The following is a 24,416-nucleotide window of genomic DNA, read 5'->3' as shown; positions in this document are numbered from 1 at the left end:
CATGCAAAGAAAACATCAAGCTTATAATAATGAAGAACCTAGGAAAGATAATTTGAGAATAGTATAAGAAAACTGTCAGCAGTTTGGTTCAGTATACTTTTATATTATCTTAAATATCTCTCCTTTGCATTAGCATATATTTTAATGATAAAAAGAACAATATAAAAAGAGGGAGGGGGCAAGGGAGTAAGGGAAGGGAGCAGGTGGGGGGAAGGGGGAGAGAAATGACCCAAAAATTGTATGCATAAATGAATAAAAGAAAAAGATTTAAAAAATTAAAAATAAAAAAATAAAAACTGTCTATTTCAGAATAATAGTACAGAACCTATGCATAGTATGCATTTAAATATTTTACTCAGTAAGTACATTATGACCTCCAACTATGAGCTAGACTTTATATAAAGGCCTTTGGGAGATGGAAATTGACAAGAATCACAAGTATATCACATTGTTAAAACTTGAGGGAAAGTAATATGAAAGTACTTGCTGAATAATAATAAATAGCATGCTCTTTCTATTACTTATGCCCACTAGTTTACAAGTTACATTAATTTTTATTAAAAAATGCCAAGTTGATCTACAGGTTTCCTTTAAGGCGGGAAAGGAAAGTTTTTGGAAATTTTCTGTATTATTATTTGATGAAAGTTATAAATATGCATATATTTCTTGAAACTCATTAAACTGTACAATTAAAATATCCATATTTTATGTATGTGATCTTAATGAAAATATTTTTAAATGTCCTTTTTATCTAATTCTAAATACACCATATGATCCTGTAAACATTAGGAAGAAAAACATCCAGAAGAAAAACATCCATTTTCAAAACAGAAAATTAATAAACACTGTTAATGAGATCTGGAATTTGATTTAGAATTAAGAAAAAGATGTATAAGAAATTAATAAAATAAAAATAAGCTCTGTGAAGTTTCTATAACCCATATGAAAATTTTGACTATGCAAAATTATCACAATAGACTCTTTGTATGTAGCATGTATAAAATAATCTTTGACTCCTTCTAGTTATAAAAATTTTCATATTAATTTGAAGAAATTTAGAAGAGTGTAGAAAGAAAATCATCCAGTAGTTAAAATCCTTTGAAATACCATTTTAACATTTTTCATGGATACATTTACATTGGCCAATACTTCAGTATCATATTTTTATACTTATTAAGATAGGCAGGTTCCCATAAAGATAAACCACATTTAGAAGTGATTTTAAAATTGTATAAGTTTTTCAGCAATATTGTGGGAGTTGAGAGTACCTTAGAGCAAGCTACACATAGTTGAAATTCCCAGATCAGGCAATAATTGGATTTTGACCTAGATAAACCCTCTTATGTATCTTATAAATAGTACATGATGTAACTAAGCTGTGTAAAATGAGGTAGCAATATCTCTTCTGCCAAAGACAAATATATATTTTATATAAAATATATTTAAACCATTCATCACCATACTAGGTACTTAATACATACTCAATAAACAACTTAGAATGTACTCAATAAATCCACATACTATAATTAATTTAACAGCTTTCATATGGTAAGATTATTAAATTTTTCTCTGCTGTAATGAGGTGTATTTAAAATGGTTTGTTTTGTAATTAGTTATAGCTTAAATTTCTGAAAATGTCAAGTTAGGGTCACTGATGATAAATAGCACCAATCTTATCAGTGTACATCTATAATTAAGCTTATCACAATTTCCTCTACACTGCAGTATTCTAGGTCCTAAATGCTTAAATTTGATCATTCTCTCTAGTTAGAGTGAAACTTTGAGACTGCCTTGGCAAGAGCAATCGATACATTTTTCAGAGTACTTGCACACCGGCAATATCTTTATTTTTCAGAGCAGAAAAATAGTTTATTTCATTTTATTTATTTCTCTTTTTAAATTTTTATTTATTTATTTTTGGTGCTGGGTGTTGAATATAGTGTCTCATACATGCTAAGCCAGGGCTCTACCACAGAGCTATTTCCCCTGACCTAGGCCCCATCTCATAAAGGATCCACTGCCTTCAGATGGATACACTGGGAACTATGACTTTAACACACAGGCTTTTGAAAAACATTTAAGATCCAAACTTATATATGCACTAATAGCATGTGCATGTGTAAGAAATTTATTTGTGTTTCTTGATCATTATAATAAGAAAAGTGTTTTTGTGTTCTAATTTGCCAAACTCTCTCAAATCTTCTAGAAATCTCATTACTGTTCTTCATTGCAACATAATTTCTATGAATGATCAGAAATGACTTCTTTGGCTGTGTTTATTGAGGAGGGAGGTAGTTTCCAAATGATTTATCCTCTCTTTGAAGAGAAAAACAATATATAATGAAGACAAGACAGAAATTGTATGTTTTTTACTTTGTTTTATTGAGTCAGTGTTATACTAGAATAATTAAAAATTGTGTTTACCTCCATTTGTTTTTACCCATGATTATTGTACAGCATAAGATACAGCTTTCTACTACTACTTCTCATATTCTTTTACTTTGCTAAGTGAAGAGAGACAGGAGATGTTTGTGATTAATAGAAGATAGGGGATGTGGCTATTTAAGAAAACTCCTGTCATGTAGGAAGGAAAATATGGTCACTTTTCTAATTGTGCAAAACTTATATGCAAGCTAGTGCTGAAGAATGAATAAAATATTACAGCTATTTGACATCAGATGAACTGGGTATTGTCAGTTCAAAAAGTAGCTCAACCACATGCAGTGATATTATTTCACATCTTAATTCTTAATATAATTAGTGAAACACTGAGTTTCTGTAACATAGCTTCTATTATATGAAATTGTCATTCAAACTAATAAATTAAATTTTAATAAAAAATTGTAAAATGGCAGATTCAGTCCTGAGTCAGTGCCTGATTAAGCCCCTATGATTAAAAAATATATGCCAATATGTATCTAATACTGTTTTTGATAATTATCATAGGTCTATAAAGGTAAAATCAATTCATCAAAGCCATGTTGCATTTTATTTTTCTTTTCTCTGGACTATATTTTTCTTCCAAAAGGAATTCAATTTTCATGAAGATATAGATTTATTTTAAATCTTTTATAGAACATTATTGACCAAAATTTTGTGCTTTTTTTGTTTCATTAATTTTATGTATAATATTATGTGATATACCCTAATCGTTGATTAGCACATTAGTAGTCGTTCTTCAAGGAATAAGACCAATATAATAGACAGATTCACTACTCTTTGCTACACTTTTTATAATACTATCACAAACTTGGTTGTATTCATTTTAAGACATGAAAAATGTAGTAGAAAAATACTTTCCAAAATCACAATTTCTCATTTCATGCAGCTTTCTAGTTGCATATTATTCATTGTTACAGACTAAAGAATATTCTTTGTGCATCTAGCCTATCCCCACATGTAGTCACAGAGTTTTCAGCAAGGAAAGTCAACAGCCATCCTAAACTCCATTTCACTACACAGTAGTTTTTATTTTCAGAAGTGTTTTTCTAAAACTAATCTGAATTTTGCAAATCACAGTTAAGTCCATTTTATCTAGTCTGTAGTGGATGTAATTTCTATTTTTGTAGATGGTTATATCATTTGGTTGTCAGATTTTTTTCCCATAGAACAAAATCCTCCATTTGTAAACCTTGCAGTCTTAGTGTTCTAATATTTCATAGGTGTGTCTCAATTATATTCCTCTTCCTTTGAACTGTTCTCTCAATCTCCTCAATGCATCATGCTCACTCATTTAAATACAATGCCAAATTAATGAATTACTACTCATTGTTTGTAACTCCAAGCAAATGCAATACTTCTACATATTCGTTAACCATTCTTTTTCTTTTTAAGGGATCCAGCCAGTAATTTATATTTTTCTAATTTTATAATTTTGAATGAAGCATTACTTATATCAGTTCATCCTCTTTCATTCTCTTACTTTGTTATTCCCCTTCTTTTCTGCCTTTAATTCATTTGATAGCTTGTATTTTTATGAGTATAGGTTCATATCTACATAGCCACTCCTAGATCTTAGAATATATATGTGAGAGTTAGTATTATTCTGCAAATAAATGTTTTTCAATCATTTGTAATGATCAAACTCCACAATTTTTAAAGTAATTTTAAGCAGAGTAATGTGCTATGTAGTTCAGAAAATAAAAATATGAGTGAAATATAGGCTTCTTTTAGTTAACACCTCAAAAATCTTCAGATCAAAGTCAACCAACTTGTTGCTGATCTTTTAAATTATTGTTTAAATGAGTTAAAGATTTTAACCCCAACTCAGCCCAAGAATTCTTTCAAATGTGTTTGTGTGCAGAAATGACCCCAATTTTTTCAACCTAAATATTTTATGACCTTGAAAATAAATCTAGAACTGAAAAAAAATTCAGTCTAATTTTATGTGTTTTAAAGTAACTTCGTTTGTCTCATTGCTAAACATTCATCTTAAATGCCATTAAATTATCTAAAATCTATGTGGATAAATCATGATTATACTTTCATGTAATCCTAAATGTCTCCATCTCTGGATCTTCAACCTTTTTTCTGTTTTGTCTTAATTTTGGGTGCCTTAGTTGCTTCTGGATTGTTAACATGTTGGTCAAATTCCACTTTGCCATTGACATTTTATAATCTGTAGAATCCTTCCTAAGAGTAATTTGCATTTCTATCTTTAAAAAAATTGTGTTGCAATAGCCAAGTTATGGAAACAGCCAAGATGCCCCAGCACTGACGAATGGATTAAGAAAATGTGGTATCTATACACAATGGAATTTTATGCAGCCATGAAGAAGAACGAAATGTTATCATTCACTGGTAAATGGATGGAATTGGAGAACATCATTCTGAGTGAGGTTAGCCTGGCCCAAAAGACCAAAAATCATATGTTCTCCTTCATATGTGGACATTAGATCAAGGGCAAATACAACAAGGGGATTGGACTATGAGCACATGATAAAGCGAGAGCACACAAGGGAGGGGTGAGGATAGGTAAGACACCTAAAAAACTAGCTAGCATTTGTTGCCCTTAACGCAGAGAAACTAAAGCAGATACCTTAAAGCAACTGAGGCCAACAGGAAAAGGGGAACAGTTACTAGAGAAAAGGTTCGATCAAAAAGAATTAACCTAGAAGGTAACACCCATGCACAGGAAATCAATGTGTCAATGCCCTGTATAGCTATCCTTATCTCAACCAGCAAAAACCCTTGTTCCTTCCTATTATTGCTTATACTCTCTCTACAACAAAATTAGAAATAAGGGCAAAATAGTTTCTGCTGGGTATTGAGGGGGTGGAGAGGGAGGGGGCGGAGTGGGTGGTAAGGGAGGGGGTGGGGGCAGGGGGAGAAATGAACCAAGCCTTGTATGCACATATGAATAATAAAAGAAAAATGAAAAAAATATTGTGTTGTATCTATATCCAAAAGAAAGGAAAATAATCTCTTTGGTGCATTATACATTTAAAATTATTCTTATCTTTTTCCTATGAAATACTATCTTGTCAACTGTAGAGTATATTACAAGTTTATAGCATGCCTTTTTTTCTTTATGAATTTAAAATACTTTAGATAATTTGGGCTTTGCCTGATTCCCACAGAATTGTGGAGTATGACTGATAACTGCCTTTAGAATTCCTAATAGCTAAATTACAATTATTATGCAAAGCTCTACAATAGACAGTTATATGGATTGTTAAATGACTTTGCCTTTTTTGCAAACTATAATCATTTTCCTTTATTAGCTGAAGGATTTTATAATTTAAGGAAGATGAGAAACCTATAAGTCACGCTTTCAAATAAGGAACATGGATATTGCTAACATTAAATTCCCCCATAAAAATGTTAAGGCATCATTAAACTAGGTTCAGATTAATACAATTCAGTCAACTCTAGATAGATATCTCCCATAATAAGCTGAAACAATACCTAGTGATCTAAGATGTAAAATATTTTACTACAGCCAATTTATAAACCTATAAAACATACAGGTATCATTCAACCTCTTTATTAATAGTGCATGCCTTGTATTAAATCAAAACCATTGTAAAGACCCCTCCCCTTTGGCATTGCCTTCCTCAGCTGTTGCCCCTCATAATGTGTGGTCTCATTGAAGCCCATCCCGTGTGAATGACACCATCTTTTTCACTAGAAGCAGCACAGGCAATTCCCAGCCTAGTAATACAGCTTAACTTTCTCTGAAATTTATGGGCACATTTTCTACCCACAACCACAACATTCTATGTGCTAATGTTGATGTATTTGTTTTTCTATAAGTAGATGCATTTTTTTGCTCACTTTGGAAGAATGCAATTTGTTATTTTTGAAGTTTGGCAACTTGTTTCACAGGTGAGTTATATTCACAAAAAAACAACATCATGTTCTGAAAACAATGGAATCTGGTTAGAGAATTCCTTTTTTCACCCAATTTTTCTCTGTGAGGAAAACCAAACATTTCAGTTTGACTGAGTTGCAGAGGCTTTTAATGAATTCTCTCTTCTGATTATGCTATTGCTGTGCAATAATTTTGGCATAATGTCTACTTTTATGATGATCACAAATTTGTAATTGGGACAGAATTCTGTAGGTTGACTTTCATCTGCTTCACCTGTTATCAGCTAAGGTACTCCAAAGTTGAAACCTGGAATCAGCTGAAGGTTTACTCATATATCTGGTGGCTGTATGGCCACTAATTCTATGTGGTTATCTCCATCCTGGTGCCTTCAGGATTGCTAGATTTATACACATCACTCATTGCTCCCAAAGAAGAGTCTCAAGACAGAGAGAAAATGACTTCCTCATCTAACCTGGCTTTGTAACTCACACATGTTACTTCCACCTCATTCCATTGGTTAAAAGAGTCAATAAGGTACATCCCTACTCAAGGAGGGTGGGAAAAGGGAGAATAACCTTGTGAGAAGAAGCAAAAACTGTGTGTACATGTTTTAAAATTGTCACATAATCAAAGGTGAATATAACACAATATTTTAAATGTCACCCTTAAAAATAATCAACAATTTCAAAAGTGATTTCATAAAAATAACATGTTCATTTTACAATGTTCCATAATCTCCTTGTGACAAGTTGTTATCATTCCAGGTAATTTTACCAAAAACTAAAAGTATAACAAATTTAAGAAATGAGATATACAGAAATAAAAATCACATACATAACAGAACTCTGCCTCATCATAGATAAAAACATATAAATTAACTATTGAAGAACATAGAAACCATTTGAGCATCATTGTTTTTAACATGTAGCAGGAATAAATATGCTATTGTTGAGGCAAAAATCATCCCAAATTAACTTTTAGTTAATGTCAAGATGATTCTAAAGAATGAAGACCAAGCTTGGCACAGTGGTTCAAACATATAATCCTAGCTACTTGGGAGGCAGAAATTGGGAGGATCAGATTCAAGGCCAGTCTGGCTAAATTGTTTGTAAGACCTCATCTCAACCAATGGCTGGGCACAGTGATGTGTGCCTGTCATCCCAGCCACATGGTGAAGCAAGAGTAGGAGGATATGGTACAGGGTAGCCTGGGCATAAAATAAGAACATGTCTCAAAAAATAACCCAAGCAAATTGGGCTGGAAGCATGGCTCAAGTGGTAGAGCACCTGCCTACCAAATGTGAGGCCCTGAGCTTAAACCCCATTACTGCCAAAAAAAGTGAAAATCAAATATCTAAAAATAAGACTATCCAGAATAAAAACAAAACCAAAAAGTTAAAGTATAACACCTCACACTAATTTAGAGTATAAATACATAGTATAAATATACTCTCTCTTGCTATATATATGTACTATCGTGACACTGTATAAATTGAGACACAAAATATCAATAAAATCCCTATAAATAATTTACCAAGACTCCATCACTGAATTTTCCAGGGTAACTTTACACAATGTAGGCTTATTTCTCATTCACATAGCAGTGAGTATCCCTAGCCCATATGAAGCTTTCTTCACTTTAACTTAGTATATTAACCCCAAACAAAATAGGCTGTGCCTTCTATGTTTCTACACAGAGGTAACCATGAAGTTTCTTAGCAAAAGGAAATTATTCTAGTTGGAAAAGGTTCACATACATATTTCTTTTCTACCTTTCATTCAAGGTAAAAAGAAAGTGTGTGTGTGGTGCACTGATTTCTATGCATCAATCAATTCTTTGGCAGTAGGTCAGGCGTCTGTGAGATAAGACTGGAAGGTCAGTGGCAGAAGAAGAGCCAAAGGAAAGGGTGTGGATGGATCTCTCAGAAAGGTCACAAAAGATCTGTCTGATCATATTAATGCACACCTAGAGCAACTACCAAAGATAAGTCACTTTACAACTAGAAGGAGAGGACCGGATGCTATCATACACACTGATAGCAAGGTATGCAACTCAGTGCTTTCCATTGATGTACAGCCACAGATTTGACAGAAGATTAATTATAGTTGATAAAAGATCTATCAACTCTGACAGTACACAGTCATCTTTAGGCTTCTCAAAGTTGTCTGCGGCCCTTTGTCTGTGCATCTCTCTTGTCCTGAGTAAAGGGAGGTCTCCTGAATTCTCCCAGGGAACATAGTTGAATGGTGAGTCCTTGGACCCAACCCACGATATCAATACCAATCATACCCTCTGCCTTTCTGAACACTTGGAAATTGTTTGGATATTACTGTTGGCTTTGTCTACTGCTTTTACTTTAGTATAACATCAAGGTGAGTCTTCTAAAGAACAGCAAAGCTGTATAGACCAGCTCTCTCCTATGTAGCCTAATGGTCTGAGTTTCACTTCCTCCCACCCCAAACTACCTGCTTTCTCAAAATCTTCTTCCATCTTGGTTCCCAGTTTCCTGCTTATATATATTAACCAACTGCATATGTAGCATTGTTCGCAGGCAAGTTTAACCTGTCTGATACCTAATCCTAACTATCAAATGTTTGGTAGATGTTAGGTTTATGTTTTCAACTTGAAAGATGGTGGAGAAGCTCATAAAAGGGTGGCAGCACTATCTGTATGGCAGCAGACCACATTCTTCAGCAAGAAATTACATGGATCTAGTTTCAGTTTTTTGCAGACTGCTAACCAGTTTTCCCAGTAGTTTTTGTTGAAGAGGCTGCTATTTCTCCATCGTATATTTTTAGCTCCTTTGTCAAAGATAAGTTGTTCATAGTTGTGTGGCTTCATATCTGGGTCCTCTATTCTGTTCCACTGGTCTTCATGTCTGTTTTTGTGCCAGTACCATGCTGTTTTTATCGTTATTGCTTTGTAATATAGTTTGAAGTCAGGTATTGTGATACCTCCTGCATTGTTCTTTTGACTGAGTATTGCCTTGGCTATTCGTGGCCTCTTGTGTTTCCATATAAATTTCACAGTAGATTTTTCAATCTCTTTAATGAATGTCATTGGAATTTTGATGGGAATTGCATTAAACATGTAGATTACTTTGGGGAGTATCGACATTTTTACTACGTTGATTCTACCAATCCATGAGCATGGGAGATCTCTCCACTTTCTATAGTCTTCCTCAATCTCTTTCTTCAGAAGTGTATAGTTTTCCTTGTGGAGGTCTTTCACGTCTTTTGTTAGGTTTACACCTAGGTATTTGATTTTATTTGAGGCTATTGTAAATAGAATTGTTTTCATACATTCTTTTTCCATTTGCTCATTGTTAGTGTATAGAAATGCTAATGATTTTTCTATGTTGATTTTATATCCTGCTACCATGTGGACATTAGATCAAGGGCAAACACAACAAGGGGATTGGACTATGAGCACATGATAAAAGCGAGAGCACACAAGGGAGAGGTGAGGATAGGTAAGACACCTAAAAAACTAGCTAGCATTTGTTGCCCTTAATGCAGAGAAACTAAAGCAGATACCTTAAAGCAACTGAAGCCAATAGGAAAAGGGGACCAGGAACTAGAGAAAAGGTTAGATCAAAAAGAATTAACCTAGAAGGTAACACCCACACACAGGAAATCAATGTGAGTCAATACCCTGTATAGCTATCCTTATCTCAACCAGCAAAACCCCTTGTTCCTTCCTATTATTGCTTATACTCTCTCTACAACAAAATTAGAGATAAGGGCAAAATAGTTTCTGCTGGGTATCGAGGGGGGGAGCGGGAGGGGGTGGAGTGGGTGGTAAGGGAGGGGGTGGGGGCAGGGGGGAGAAATGAACCAAGCCTTGTATGCACATATGAATAATAAAAGAAAAATGAAAAAAAAAAAAAAGAAATTACATTGAAATAATCTGATAAGGACGAAATGTTTGCATCCCACACAAAAATATTTCTTTCAGGTTATCTATTTATAAACCAGTTTTTTACTTTTCTCTTCCCTATGATGCCTGGGCTTCTAAGTAAGCTAAAATAGACTAAACTTTTGATCTAAAAGGATCTCAACTGTATAAGTTAATTCCTTTATGAGAATTGTTTTCATTAAGAGAGCAAACAATATGAAAAGTCAGACTTTTCATTGTTATATCAACTACAAAATATTATGCACAGGCAAGGAATTTAACTTTTTAAGGCCTACGTTACATTTAAAGTAAAATATGTGAAATATCATGCAGCTCATTAGATTATAAAAGATATTTTTAACACTTGTGTGTTTCTATCAAATAGATCATGAAAGTTCACTTTTAGATCAATTAAGCTTAGTAATGTATTAGCTATGTGAATGTAACTATTCATTTCAGTCAAAAGAACCAAATAAAATAAAGGTAAGCCATAGGCATAGTATGGTACTTTAATTACTTTAATAAAATTACATAAGCAGAGTTTCCTGGGCAAGGCACACTGGATAGCAATCCACCAACAGAAAACGTAAGCACTATTCATGCAATAAATGAAAGCTTATGTGTGAAGTGGAATGAACTGGATATAATCAACCAAAAAGGCGAACTATGTACTTGAAAATGCAGCTGTGATTCATTGTCAATCATCTCACATCTTCAAGAGAATTCTTTTCTTAAAAATTGCATGCAAAGGGTAAGTTTAATTACCGTGAATATTTGAAACTCACTGATGTAACAAATCCCCTAGGATTACACGTCTACTAAACAGATTTCCTTCTCTTTCCAAATACATTATTGATTAGTTTGGCCATTGATTTAGACCCACTGGATCTCCTCTTTTCTTTGAGTTTGAAGTTTGTCAGAATGTCCTTGATAATTCTGATAAACATCATTTCTACTTCCAGAGTCTGCTCTGCTGCAGACAGTTCACAGAATTGGCAGTGGCGATCCAGTGCCAGGCCATGCCCTTCTTCCCAGCCAACCTCCCGCACATGAGAGAGGTCTTGCTTGTTGCCAACTAAAATCACTGCTGGTTCCACAAATCTGAAACACAGACACATAATTTTTGACAAGATTGTTTCAGCAACTTTTTTTAGCAGGTAAATTTATATCCAAAGTATTATGAGACAAAGGAGAAAAAATATTGAATGGTTAAGAGTGTTTATTATAGCCAGATATGTGTATAGTAATACAAATTCCAGTTTACTTACAAAATTCACTGTAGGCAGAATGTAAATACCACAGAAACAAAAGGCTCTTAGGGCTTCAGATTTGAAGTAATGTAGGACTATTCTTGAATTCTGGCTTTGTGTACTAATCAGAGATACTTGTTATTCTCCCACTTTAAGTTTCTTTAAGCATAAAAAAGTAATAAAATAGTCCTCTTCACAGAGAATTCTCAAACAGATTAAGTGAAATGGCCTGTATATAAATACCTAGCACAGCCCCACCCAGTGAAAGATGGTTACTATTATTTTTCACATTTATTATCATTTGCACAAGGAGAATTAACAAACATCTCTTTATTTATGCAGTTATTAAATTAAAAGCTCATTTAGATAGAATGTTCCTGAGCAAAAATATTATTCAGTTATGCATTACTGTTTTTTTTGATAATATTCATTAAAATTTACTCTCTTAAACTTTTCAGTTTAATAAAAATATTTCTTTTTTAAGATAAAATGTTCTATAAATACCAATATATTCTCCTTGGTTATAATGAAACAATGCAAAAGTAGAGTTTGACTAGAATATAGTAAAGCCACTAGCCTTTAAATGGCATGGAACTGCCAAGGTATCTATTACAGGGAAGAAATGAAGAAACACAGAAACTCTTTAGCTCTTTTTTTAAAATTTATTTCTGCGGTACTAAGGTTTGAATTCGGGGCCTTCACCTTGAGACACTTGGCCAGCAACTTTTTGAGATGGGCTTTTTTTTTTTTTTTTTGATACTGGGGCTTGAACTCAGGACCTACACCTTGAGCCACTCTACCAGCCTTTTTTGTGTGTGTATTGGGTTTTTTCAAGATCGGATCTGACCAACTATTTTCCAGAGCTGGCTTTGAACCACGATCTTCCTGATGTCTGCCTCCTGAGTAGCTAAGATTACAGGTGTGAGCCACCGGTGCCCAGTAAGTCTTTAATTCTTATTGACACAGTTTCCAGTAAAAGTTGTTTTCATTCACCTGACAACGTGGGCAGAGAGGGAAGACGCACTGTATGTTACAATTTTTTTCTAAAAATATCTTTTTTCAGTCAAGTTCATAAATTATCATAAAAGAAAATATTTTAAAAAACAAGTCACCAATATCAGATGTAATGGTATATAAAACTACCATATTTTACTCTCCTAGCTTTCTATAGATTGAGAACTGGAAATTATTCAGTCACTAAATTAAGAAAACTGTATTAAAAATGTCAAAGTTGGGTCTTATATTCCAAATGGGTTTATAAATGTTTTTGAGTGATTATTTTGACTTGAAGGAGTAACAAAAAATACTTCTATCCCCTACTTATGGTATAGTGCTTAAATGTAAGAGAATAAGAGATTTAATGCTTGAAATAATGGAATTCTAAAACAAAAAAATCAGTAATGCCAAAGGAAGTCAGGGCTGTGAGGGACCTTTAGTAAAATCACATCCTTTTTCCCTACTGCACTATCTTCAGTCACATAATAAGAAAATTGAACTTAGAAGTTAAGTTACCTAAGGTACATCGCCTGACTTCATTACCCCATGGTTTCCTGGTGGCAGTAATTTAAAATAGATGTTTAAAACACATACACCAATTTGCAATAATAATACTGCAGTAAAAATATTAACAAAATAGAGTATCATTTTCGATTCTAAGGGCAAAACTGATGAAGAGCACAGAGAATTCTTTGCATCACCATGTTGAACAAAAGTAAATACTTTAGATAAGAAAGGCTAAAATAATAAAAAATAGGAAAAAAACTAAAATGGGAAACTTAGACGCTTAAATATTTATGTACCAATGCAGCTTAAGGCACAATATGTCTCTGTACTTCTGTGTGTCTAAACAATTAATGATGGAGAATCATAGACCAGTCTTTCTTTTAAAAGGCAAATGGAGAAATATGCATTTTTCACCCTCAGAATTTGTATATATTTTGTCCATTTTACTGTGATACACTGAACTACCCAATGAGTAGGAATTGGATTTCAGAGGATGCCAAATGGAATAAATCTGGATTTATTTAGTATCCTTAACATTTTTGTGAAAATGAAAAGGAAAGACTGAGAGGCCAACTGTCTGGTGCACAGAGGAGCATTATTTTGCAAGTGAGTGTCATGTTAACAACAGAAGCTGTCTTATAAAATAGCCATTTACTCAGGGCAAGTAACTGTTTATGTCAGCCAGGATATAAAGCATTCTCATCTTATTCCTTTTACTACATGTGTAACTCCTGTGGAATGGGAAGGTGAATTGTTCAGGGCTGTTAAATTTTGTAATTGGAAGGCTGTATTAAATTCTTCCTAATGATGCTTACAGCTATATGATGATTTACTAAAAAGAGAGGAGAGAGGAATGAAATGCCTTACCTTTTACAAGGAGTGGATTGTGGCTTCCGAATTCTGTAGATAAGTGCTTTTGCAAGAGCAAATGAAGACCTGTCACTGATGTCATACACAATAACAAACCCATCTGCCCAATGAAGCTCACTTGTGAGGGAGAATTTTGTTTTCTGTGACTGAAAATAAACCAAGTGCATTGAAGTGATGGGATCTGGCACAGTGTTTTATACTTGAAACAGTTAATTAATGGAGACCCATTTCACCTAGAAGAGTCTTCAGTAAGGTCAAAAACTAATATTTTCTTTGTTTCTCTATTGCTTTCTTACCACCCTCTTTCTTTAATTAAAAGTGATTAAATTTTAAGACATAACTACAATAGTTATATCTATCTCTTTTCACAACTTTTCTATAAGAAAATATCTTTACCTTTTCTGGGACTTTAGTATTGTAACATGCTTTTGAATTAATATCCACACATTTTTTGTAAAGAGATACTTTCCATTTATGTTGGTAAATTTCTATTGATTTTCGATACTAGACTTTAACACATAAAAGCAAAAGTATTGACAAAGTGTACCTGAAAATATTCCAGGGGTATTTTATTTACTTAAAAAATTATATTCCATGGAGTTGCTTGAAATCTTAAATAATGATTCCTTTTTTGGCTTATATAAACCTATTTTAATTATATTAGTATGTTGGAAAAGAAAAAGAGATTTTTACTCAAAATCTATCTCACTTATGTTCAATTAACAACTAGTTGCTTACAAATGCAGCTTAGTGAGAATATAAACTGAGTTGTCAAGTCGTTAAGCTTTTAATTTCTGATATCTACTTTATAACCTGATAGAAATATGTTATGAAAGCAACCTAATATTGCTATTTTAAATATGTTTATGATAGAGCATTCAGATGGTGGAATTTAAAGCACAAAAGTAATCTTACAACATTTTAACAAATAAAATTGAAAAGAAACTTTCATTTTAACATTGACAACACTTCACTTGTCATTATCCACACTTCTTCAAATCAAGATTAAAAAATAATATGAGAAGATTTCACTTACTTGAGGGCAAGGGTCATATATTTCCAGATTCAGTTGCTTCCCATCCAAACACAAATGCTTATTGTAGATAGATTCTGCCAAAATGTGTACATTCATAGTCATTATGGAAAAACTCCAGAACAGAAGATGGACTCATATCTAATCACAATCCAGTACATTTATCCAGTCATATCTTAGAGGAAAAGTAACATACTGGTTTTCATTGCTGCAGACCAAAGCCCACGAATGTACTGTATGTCCTCTGATAAGTTTCCTAAAAATGAGCTTCACCACTATCTCTGATCTCCCACATGTCTCACTGTGGGTGAAATACCTGTGAGATACCCTCACAGTCACTCTTGACTGGTCATAACTTCCTCTCACCTATGAAAAGCATGATTTTAGCAATTTTGCCTCTGCCATTTCTGTATCATTAATTTTTTATTCCTTCTTATTTCATTACCAACATCCTATAAACTTGTCTAATTTTTTCTAACTTAAATGTTTTTAGGCTCAAATGTAGTTCTATGTCTTATTTGCCTTTTTAGTACCATTAATCTAGTTGTTTATTCTTGACTCCGTCAACTATTCTCTTTACTTGATCTTCAGTGCCACCACGCTCTTGTTTTTCATCTTTATTCACAATTACTTTCTCTTAAAGTTTTTAATTGATCCTTCAAACCTTCCCACACTCCAAACATAGATTTAGTTTATAGCTCCTTCCTCTATTTACACTGCTTTGTTGATTTCATCTGACCATATACCATTAAATACAAATTATTTCTAACTCAACTTTATCTCCAGTGTAGACCTCTTACCTGAACTCCAAACAACTACTCTCTATTGGATATATGCATGTAAGTGACTGTTAAGACACCTCATCCACACTTAAAACTGAACTCCCAATCTGCCTCAAAACTGCATCTTCTACAGATTCACATTTTGTTAAATGGATATCCCTAAATCCAACTGTCCATATAAATAGTCTTAATATACTTTCATATAAATAGTCCATAATTCTTTCTTTCTCTTGTTCCTATATTTATTCTATTATAAATTTTTAATAGAATAATTAAATTTAATAAATTTTAATTATTCTATTAAACTCTATTAAATTTTTTGTCTACCTTCAAAATATAGTTTTAATTTGTCTGCTTCTCACTATGTCTATTGCTTATACTCTATTCCAAGCCACCATTATTTCTTGCTTACATTGTCACAAAATGCCCCAACTTATCCCTCTGCTTCCAACTCCTTGATTCCTCTTCTGTCCCTAGTCTATTCTGAGTGTAGGAACAAGCGAACTTTGTAGCCAGATGATTTTGTTATCAGATTGCTTTAGTCACTCCCCAATTCACTCACTTGGATTAAATAAAACCTTTAAAATCACTGCAGATTTAATAGACATCTTTGCTATTATCTCGTACATTCTGTTCACTCCATCTATATAATCTACATATCATTCTTTTAATTTTTCAGAAACCTCCTACCTCAGAATTTTGGTAACTATTCTTTCTTTTCCCTGAAATAAAATCCCCTTGATATCTTCATGGCTCTATCTTCACCATGTTTCTGTTCAAATGTCACCTTAGCAAGATCTACCCTGACTATCCTATGTTAAGTAGTCACATATATTAGTGCCACTCTTCTGTTTTACTTTTCTTCATAGGCTATGTCATCATATAACATAATTTATTTTTAATATTTTTGCCTAGGTTGACAGACCCTTACTCCAGTTTGTAAACTTCCTGAGGAACTGGAAATTTGTCTTTTTTGTTCCCAGATACAGCCTGTCCACCTAAAGGGGTATCTGAGACATAGTAGCTACTAGATGAATATTCCTTGAATGAATTAATTCATTTCTGCAAGTGTTCCTCCAGTGCTTGGTAAAAGGTCTACTTCTTTACCAAGTAACATAAGCATAAAATTAGGACTTGTGCTAGCAAATATACTATAACCCATAGGGGTTAATGTCTCTTTGGAGGGTAAAAGTTGACCTTTTAATTCTTTCCAGGTCACGTTTAATGAAATTTGCTATAAATTCATCATGCCTTAAATTATGTTTTCAAAGAGTTTCTTCTAAACTTCATGAAATTACTATTAGCTCTGAGCCATAAAGCCTCCTTGCAGACATTTTAAAATATCCACTCTCAATTCTCAAAAGGCATTGGCAAGGGTCATCAACTCTGTTTTTTAAGAATGTTATTATTTCCCCTTCTAGCCTTCATTTACAAAATGGAGTTGTTTTTACCAGTTTGTTTTCATAGAATTGGTGACCTTTGGATCATTCAGTTGCCTTTTCAAAATGTCTCTAGGACTTATATCTTGCTTTGAGATATAACAGCCAGAAACATGTAAACATTTCATTTGTTTATATAACTAGATTTTTAAAAAGTTAGGGTGGAGGTTTTTGTTGTTATTACTATTGTTGTTTGGATATTGTATTGTTTTATTTATGTTTAGTTTCATTTTTAACTCTGAAATATTTTTTTCACGGCTGAGTCCTAGCTTGTGCACTATTTGACCTTTGGGACTGAGGTTTTTGCCCCCAGAAATGAAACACTACGAATTTCTGTTTCTTTATATTTCCTCCTTTTATAATAAGTTTTTGAGAACTTGCCCTAAAATGTTCACAATGTCATATGAACTGTGTTGTATATACATAGGGAACAACACAAAACAATATTTTAAAGTCACATCTTGAAATACACTAATAACACTACCTCATGAATAAATGTTAAAGATTTATTTGTCCTTTGGCTTCTGCAGGAAAATATACTTGCAATCATTGACTCTTCTGAACTCTAAATAGCTAATATTGAATGAAAACTCACTCTCCTTTCTCCCAAATGTCATATATCTTTATAATTCTTCCACCCTTGATTGAAAAAAGAAAAGATCATTTATCCCCATGTTTTTGACAGGTGTTAATACCATTATATTGAGTAATTGTTGAGCAAACACTACACTCAAAATTAAAGCAAATTTTCTCAGTTTTTGTGCTGTGATTTCTCCTATATACTTTGTTAATTTTGATTAAAATAACAGAAAATCAAAGTGGCTAATGGAATGATCCTAAGATTATACTAAGATATCCTGGAATTTGTTTTAGAATTTCTCTGAAATTTATAAAAACAATCTAGATAATAATATGCTATCATAACAAGACATTACTTTTCTATTATTTTTAAATAGTCTTAAAATAATAATCTTTATTTTTACAGTTGCTTATTCTTTCAGCATTATTTTGTCCCTATCTTTTAACAGATGTTGATTTAATTACCAAAACTGTTCCACATCTTACAAGATATATTCATACTTACATGTTTCACAATACTTTGTAAACAGAATCCCAACTTTAATAACTTTCTAGTTTTAGACTTTGAAATCAACTGACTTTCTAATTCACCATCAAATTGGATGAATTTTATCATAAAAGAACTTTCAATTCAAATACCTATTTTGACATTTCTAGCTACAATTTGTGAAGTAATTAGGTTGCTTAACTAATATTAAAATGGCAGATTCTATCACAATGCTTCTTTCGTCCTAGCTAGTGTTTAGTTATAATGTTGAGATGAAAAAAGTCTAGAGTATTGACTTACCAAAATTAGAAGCATATTCTCCAATGAATCTCTTGGTAAGAAACCTTACGGTAAGGGCTGGAAAATAATTAAGCTGGATTTCAGGTTTGTTGTATTATAGGGCACAGATAACTTAGCTATGTATACAAAATTTTCATCTTTCAACTCAAGAGTTATCGGGCATTTATAAAGATCTTAAAACTACTGAAATCTCTTCTAAAGTATTGTCCACAATACTTCCATGATATATCCATAATAATTTCAAAGATAGAAAAGTGGGACCTTAGATTAGTATACATCATTTAAGTCACTATGAAGTTAATTCATGAATGCACACACACACACACACACACACACACACAAACACACAGCAACTTATCTTTTGTAATATAAATAGATTTCTCATTATGGTTCAAATGAAAATTTCTTACATCTTTTATTTTATCTACCAAATTAAATCTGTCTCTAAGGTACTATCTGTAGGAGTAACAAGGACAATATGAGGCATTTGTTGTTGTTAAAGAAAAGAAAAGGATCTCTGGTATCTCTTTACTTTTTAATAGCTTCTGAGTCTGACCATGTATCATTGCTTAGGCTAGAGTGGCTGTATCAAATCAAAACCAAACCAAACCATAGCTTCCAAAATTAAGGCACAAGCTGCTCAGTTCCAGGACATCCTCAAAACCATGTCCATGATGAGTTCTTTCAGCTCACCAACTGCATTGAAACCAAAAATCCACAGGTTTCCATGCATTACTTTTTACCCATCCTCTCAGAGCAGAAGAATCCTTTCAAAACAATTGTTTGGCAACTTGTTGGTATAGGTGCAGATGTATTAGAAAGAAATAGGATAGTGACAGAAAGATTTCCATTTATTCCTACACAGCAACTTATCTAAATAATTGAAAACTCCTGCAGAAAAATCATGTGCATATCCTCACAGAGAGTGAGTTACCACATATTCAGTTATTACATATGGTTATCTCTTAACACATCAATAAGTTTCTCACACATTTTTGACTCTACATCATACAAAACCAAACATCACCACTCACCAGATTTGCCTGTTCTTTCACCTCCCAAGACAGCAAGCTTAATATCATTCATCTTGCTTTTCTGCCACTTCTGCTTTATCCAGTCTTTGGAGCTGTGCTGACTTGAGCCAAGGATATTTTTTACTTCCTTTTTTATTGCTGCCCTCATTTCTCTAAGATCAACTCCACCCCCATAATATTCCTATCATCTAATAATAACTTTAAAATGTTTTTCTGCAATACTTTTCAACTATCCCATTTTTATTGAGTGAAACCAATAGTTACATATTTTTAACAGAAGCTTATCTCCTAATTCTCTATTTTTGTGAACTGGAATCTACTTTCAACTAGGACCCAGTCTCTTTTTCTTTAGAAATCTTTTAGAGATGAGAAAACATTCCTGTAAATTTACTTTTATTGGATCAGTTTTGTTTATTCTGTTAAATTTCAACCTACTTCTTCTAGTGTTTCTTGTTGAAAGATTAGGGGAGTCAACTAACCCGTCATTGAGAGCAATTACACTGTACCTACTGTTTGAAGACCCTTCTGTCTATGACTTTGCTTTACCCAGCACTTAAAGCCCTGTTTTAGCAACATCATATTCATTGTAATCCTGGTTGTTTCCATTTGTCTACTTGTTTTTTAATCCTGTGAGAGTCTCATGAGCTGCACACTATTGCACTCTTTAATGTCTCTTTTAAATAATTTCTCATTTTTAAAACTTGTGTTGCAACTAAGTAACAATAAGATTTCAGGAAAAAATGAAAAGTAATCAAGTTCATGTTGTTTTCAAAGCAATAAATAGAAATCTGTCATATATCTTCCTGTAGTACCTTGGAATTAGGAAAGAGAAATGTAACAAAAGGAAAGAAAATTTGGAGGAACTGTTCCAACATAATTTGCTGCTGTTGTGTAGTGAAGAAGTAAATTTAATGTGTAAAGTGATGAGACTTTCATACTTCCTTTTAATATTTTTCCATACTACTCAAACTGCCCCATTACTTCCTTTTTGTTAACTTGTTCCATTAGACACTTAGAAATGCTACAACAAATAGAATTCAACCTGCATACTAAACACTGAGGACCAGATGAAGGAATTTTACTTCCAAGCTGTGTTGATCACAGGAATAACAATATGACTTCTTTAAATGAATTTATATTCAACAAATATTGCATAATTGCCACCATATTTTACATCTGTGTTGTGCTTCTGAGAATAATGGTTAAACCTGAGCTTTCTGCCCTGATGTTGGTTTGCAGTCTAAGAAAAAAAATGCAAGCAAACTGAATTGCAATAAATATGATCTTTTCTAAAGTAGGGCTTTAAGGGCTGGAGAAACCAAAGTAGTACATAGAAAGTTCTTGAAAAAGTAAGTAAAACTGGAAAAATGAGCAGGACTGATGGAGAAATAAATAAAAAATAATCAAGAATTAGAGAGTTGTGTCCTTCCAAAAGAAGAAACAGACTCCAAAAGAGAGTGGAGAAAATATGGCTGTATGTGGAAATCACAGGTAGTAACTGAAGCAATTTAAATTTTCCTTTGGTTATAAATGGTCACTCTTTAATTTGTGCAATTATATAAAAAGTAGTAAAAATGATTTTATTCATTACTAAGGAAGTTTACCAGCTTAATTTTTGTACTATGGAATTGCTTTTTTTTCTCTATTTGGGGCAATAATATTCTTATTTTCTTATGAATCTTCTACTTGTAGATTTAACTTCATTACATATCTTACACTAAAAACAATATATGAGTAGTTGTTATCCCCAAGAGTCAGGCATCCATCCTTCAAATCTTCCTCTCTACATCTATTTAGTTTTAAAAATAGCACTAATAAGAAAACACTCTAATGTTGGGATAAAGTTACAAACCAAATTAGACAATAATCAAGTACATACTTTTTAAAGAAATAAATGTGCCAATTGGGGAAGGGTCAGACAAAGAATGCTAAAATTTAATTAATATTCTGACAACTTCATTATTATACTAGGTAAATTTTCTCACATCACTGCAAAGAAACATCCATTAATACCAAAGACAAAGTCATTTTATTCCTTCATTCATCTATTGAATCACCCAAATTTATTGTGTCCTACTGTTGTCTTGGTACTCTTTTAGGTGCCCAAAATACTTGTTAACAAATAGTAAAAGTACTCATAGAGCTTATGTTTTAGTCATGAGGAGGTGGGTGTTAGTCACCTAGAAATAGGTAACTAATCACACATCAGGAGTTCATGATGCTATAAGGTTGTCTGTTCAGTTTTGTTTCTCTGAGGTCAAGTTAATGAGTCCCTCTCTGCTAATCACACCCTTTATACTTTCTATTAGAAGTAATAGCATAATTTCCCTACTAAAGCTTCAGACTCAAAATAGTGGAGTCATTCAAACAGATGTTCAATGAACAAATAAAATCATTTCATAAACTGTCCCATAATCTTGAAAATATGAAATATTTCTCAACTCACTTATTATGTCTGTCATAACCTTAGTAAAACATGAATGGTATATATTGACACACAGAAAAGAAATAAGTATATAGTTTAATGTCATTTATGATACAGACCCCCAGATCTTAAATATGTTAGCAAATCAAATCATAAATGAATTGAAGGAACTAAGCATCATGAGCTCGTAGAATATAGTCTAAGAATTTCAAGTTGGTTGAACAAAAGACTTGGTAGAATATTTCAATTATATTTCCAAGGTCAATAAGAAAAACTATAAGTAGCCTGCTCCTAAAAGTCTTTCATGAAATTTAATAACTGCTTTTAAAAATGCCTTACAATCTAAAAATATGAGATTTCCAAGCTATATTTTTAAAATTTCACAGCAAATATCTGTAGAGTCAACACTATTACTCTTCACACATAGAAAAGATATTCACTGCTACTCTATAGCAAAAAACTGGCAGTCCTTCCCCACACAAAGAATAAGAGAAACTGCAGACACTGGTAAGAAAAGATAAAACAGTTACTAACTACAGAAAACATTTTCACCCTTAGCCATATTACCTACATTATTAGCATAGGTAAGATAATTTGATGGGGTGGTCAGATGAAGAGTAAACATAAGAAAACCAATAATTCCAAACAACAATATTAGTTGTTTTAATACTTCATCTATAACGAGCATTTAAGTTTTTTCTGGTATACCATATTTAATCTTTTGAGAAACTTCATGAAGTAGATACAATTATTAACTTTTAAAATAATAGTCCTTTTCAGAAGGAAGGAAAGAAAGAAGGACAAAGGAAGGAAGGAAGGAAGGAAGGAGAAAGAGAAAGGAATACAGCAAAGGAAGATAAAACTTAGGAATGTGAAATATTTATATAAAAAATTCTCTAATATATATTAGAGTTATAAAATAAATTTTTATTAGAGTAACATGAATAGAATGACAATATTGTAATTAATATCAAATCAGTGTGCCAAAATAAAATTTAATGCAAATTAAAATTCCAACAAAAATGACTTAATATAATATGAACAGCCTGTTTTAGGAGAAAATATGAAAGAACAATTGTGAAATTTGTTGGAAAAAGTGACAGGGCAGAATAGCAGGAAAATAAAATACCTCTTTCTAACCAAATCATAATAAAAATTAATATTATATTATTAGAACTAGATTGATAAGCTCATTATTATAATAAAATTTTGAATATCAGAAGTGAGTATGCAGAAATATGTTTTATTGTGAGTATAAAGTTTTGTGTGTTACCTTTAAATTGTGTGGATTCCACTGGAGAAAGTACACAAAAAAGTAAGTTGTATCTGTACCTCAGACCATGCCAAAAAATAAATTAGAAATATTAAAAGTCATAAAATGAACATTAAACTAGAAATGGTTTAACTTAGCACATACATGAGTCACATAACATTGCAGAGGGGGAAGGTTTTCCTGAGCAAGAAACAAATCTAAAAGCATAAAGAAAAATATTGACAGAAAAGAAAAATCCAGGACATTTCATGATTGACCTTCCAGCATTCTTCCTGCTGAAGAAATCACCAAAGCATGTGTGTGTGCGTGTGTGAGAGTGTGTGTGTGTGTGTGCGTGCGTGGTGTGTTTATAGAGGTATTTGCAACAAAACAATAACCCATATGCAAAGGGATAATTTTAAATCTGAACTGAACTATTTATTTCACCTCTATAATCCAAAGGAATCGAAGTTCTAGAAGAAAAACCATTTTTTCTTTTTTTTCTTTTATTCATATATGCATACAATGTTTGGGTCATTTCTCCCTCCATCAATTTTTGAGGTAGAATTATTTCTGAATACTTTACAATATGAATACTAAAATTTATCATTGAATAATATACTTTTAAGAAGAAAATGGTACTCTTCTAATTTCATAAAACATCAGTTCAAGCAGTTAACAGATGTAAGCAACTTGTGAGTGTTGGGCCATCTGCACGTTAGGTTGGAGTTAGATTAGGGATCTAAGGGAGATATTTTAGAGGAAATCAGAGCACATGGTTGCTAAATTCTGTCTGAATTCTGCGCTCAGTGCACTTTATGCAATGTGTCAGGGCACAAATAGCATAGAAAACACTCTCAGTTAGAGATGTGGCAGTTTCTCCATAATCACACATCCTCAAAAATCTCTCCCAAAGAAATTATTCCACCCAGACATTTAGTGACCAAATGATGAAGATAACCACAATACAAAGGCTTTCATTAGTCCACAATCTAATATTTTGGCTAAAATTTATGTATCATACCAATAATTGCTTTGTTTATCTTTCTATTCCAAGAGTTCGCCTATTACATATGACATTGGTGTCCCCATATACACTTGTGTGTGGTTATTTTTATCTGAACAAATATATGAAACAGATTGTTACATAATAAAAATACTTCCCACATTATTTGGTCTGAGATTATTTTCAGCATCTATACCTATTCATAGTAGTAGTTTATACCTTACACCTTCCTGGAAATCAACTTCA

The 24,416-nt window shown here is 32.6% G+C and overlaps 1 protein-coding gene across 1 annotated transcript; it reads right to left on the bottom strand.

Annotated features, from left to right (window-relative positions):
- Positions 1-10,710: 10,710 nt before the first annotated feature.
- On the bottom strand, positions 10,711-19,784 carry Rergl (RERG like). Its single transcript, XM_020174547.2, has 5 exons — positions 19,488-19,784; positions 18,454-18,510; positions 14,870-14,943; positions 13,831-13,979; positions 10,711-11,311 (listed from the first exon to the last, which is right to left on the bottom strand). The coding sequence occupies exons 1-5, from the start codon at positions 19,633-19,635 to the stop codon at positions 11,029-11,031; spliced, it is 711 nt and encodes a 236-aa protein (XP_020030136.2). The 5' UTR covers positions 19,636-19,784; the 3' UTR covers positions 10,711-11,028.
- Positions 19,785-24,416: the final 4,632 nt, after the last annotated feature.

The sequence above is a fragment of the Castor canadensis genome, chromosome 6, assembly GCF_047511655.1.
Source record: "Castor canadensis chromosome 6, mCasCan1.hap1v2, whole genome shotgun sequence".
Taxonomy (NCBI): Eukaryota; Metazoa; Chordata; class Mammalia; order Rodentia; family Castoridae; genus Castor; species Castor canadensis.
Note: the sequence above shows the minus strand (reverse complement) of the source record. Positions and strands in the feature narration are given on the sequence as shown.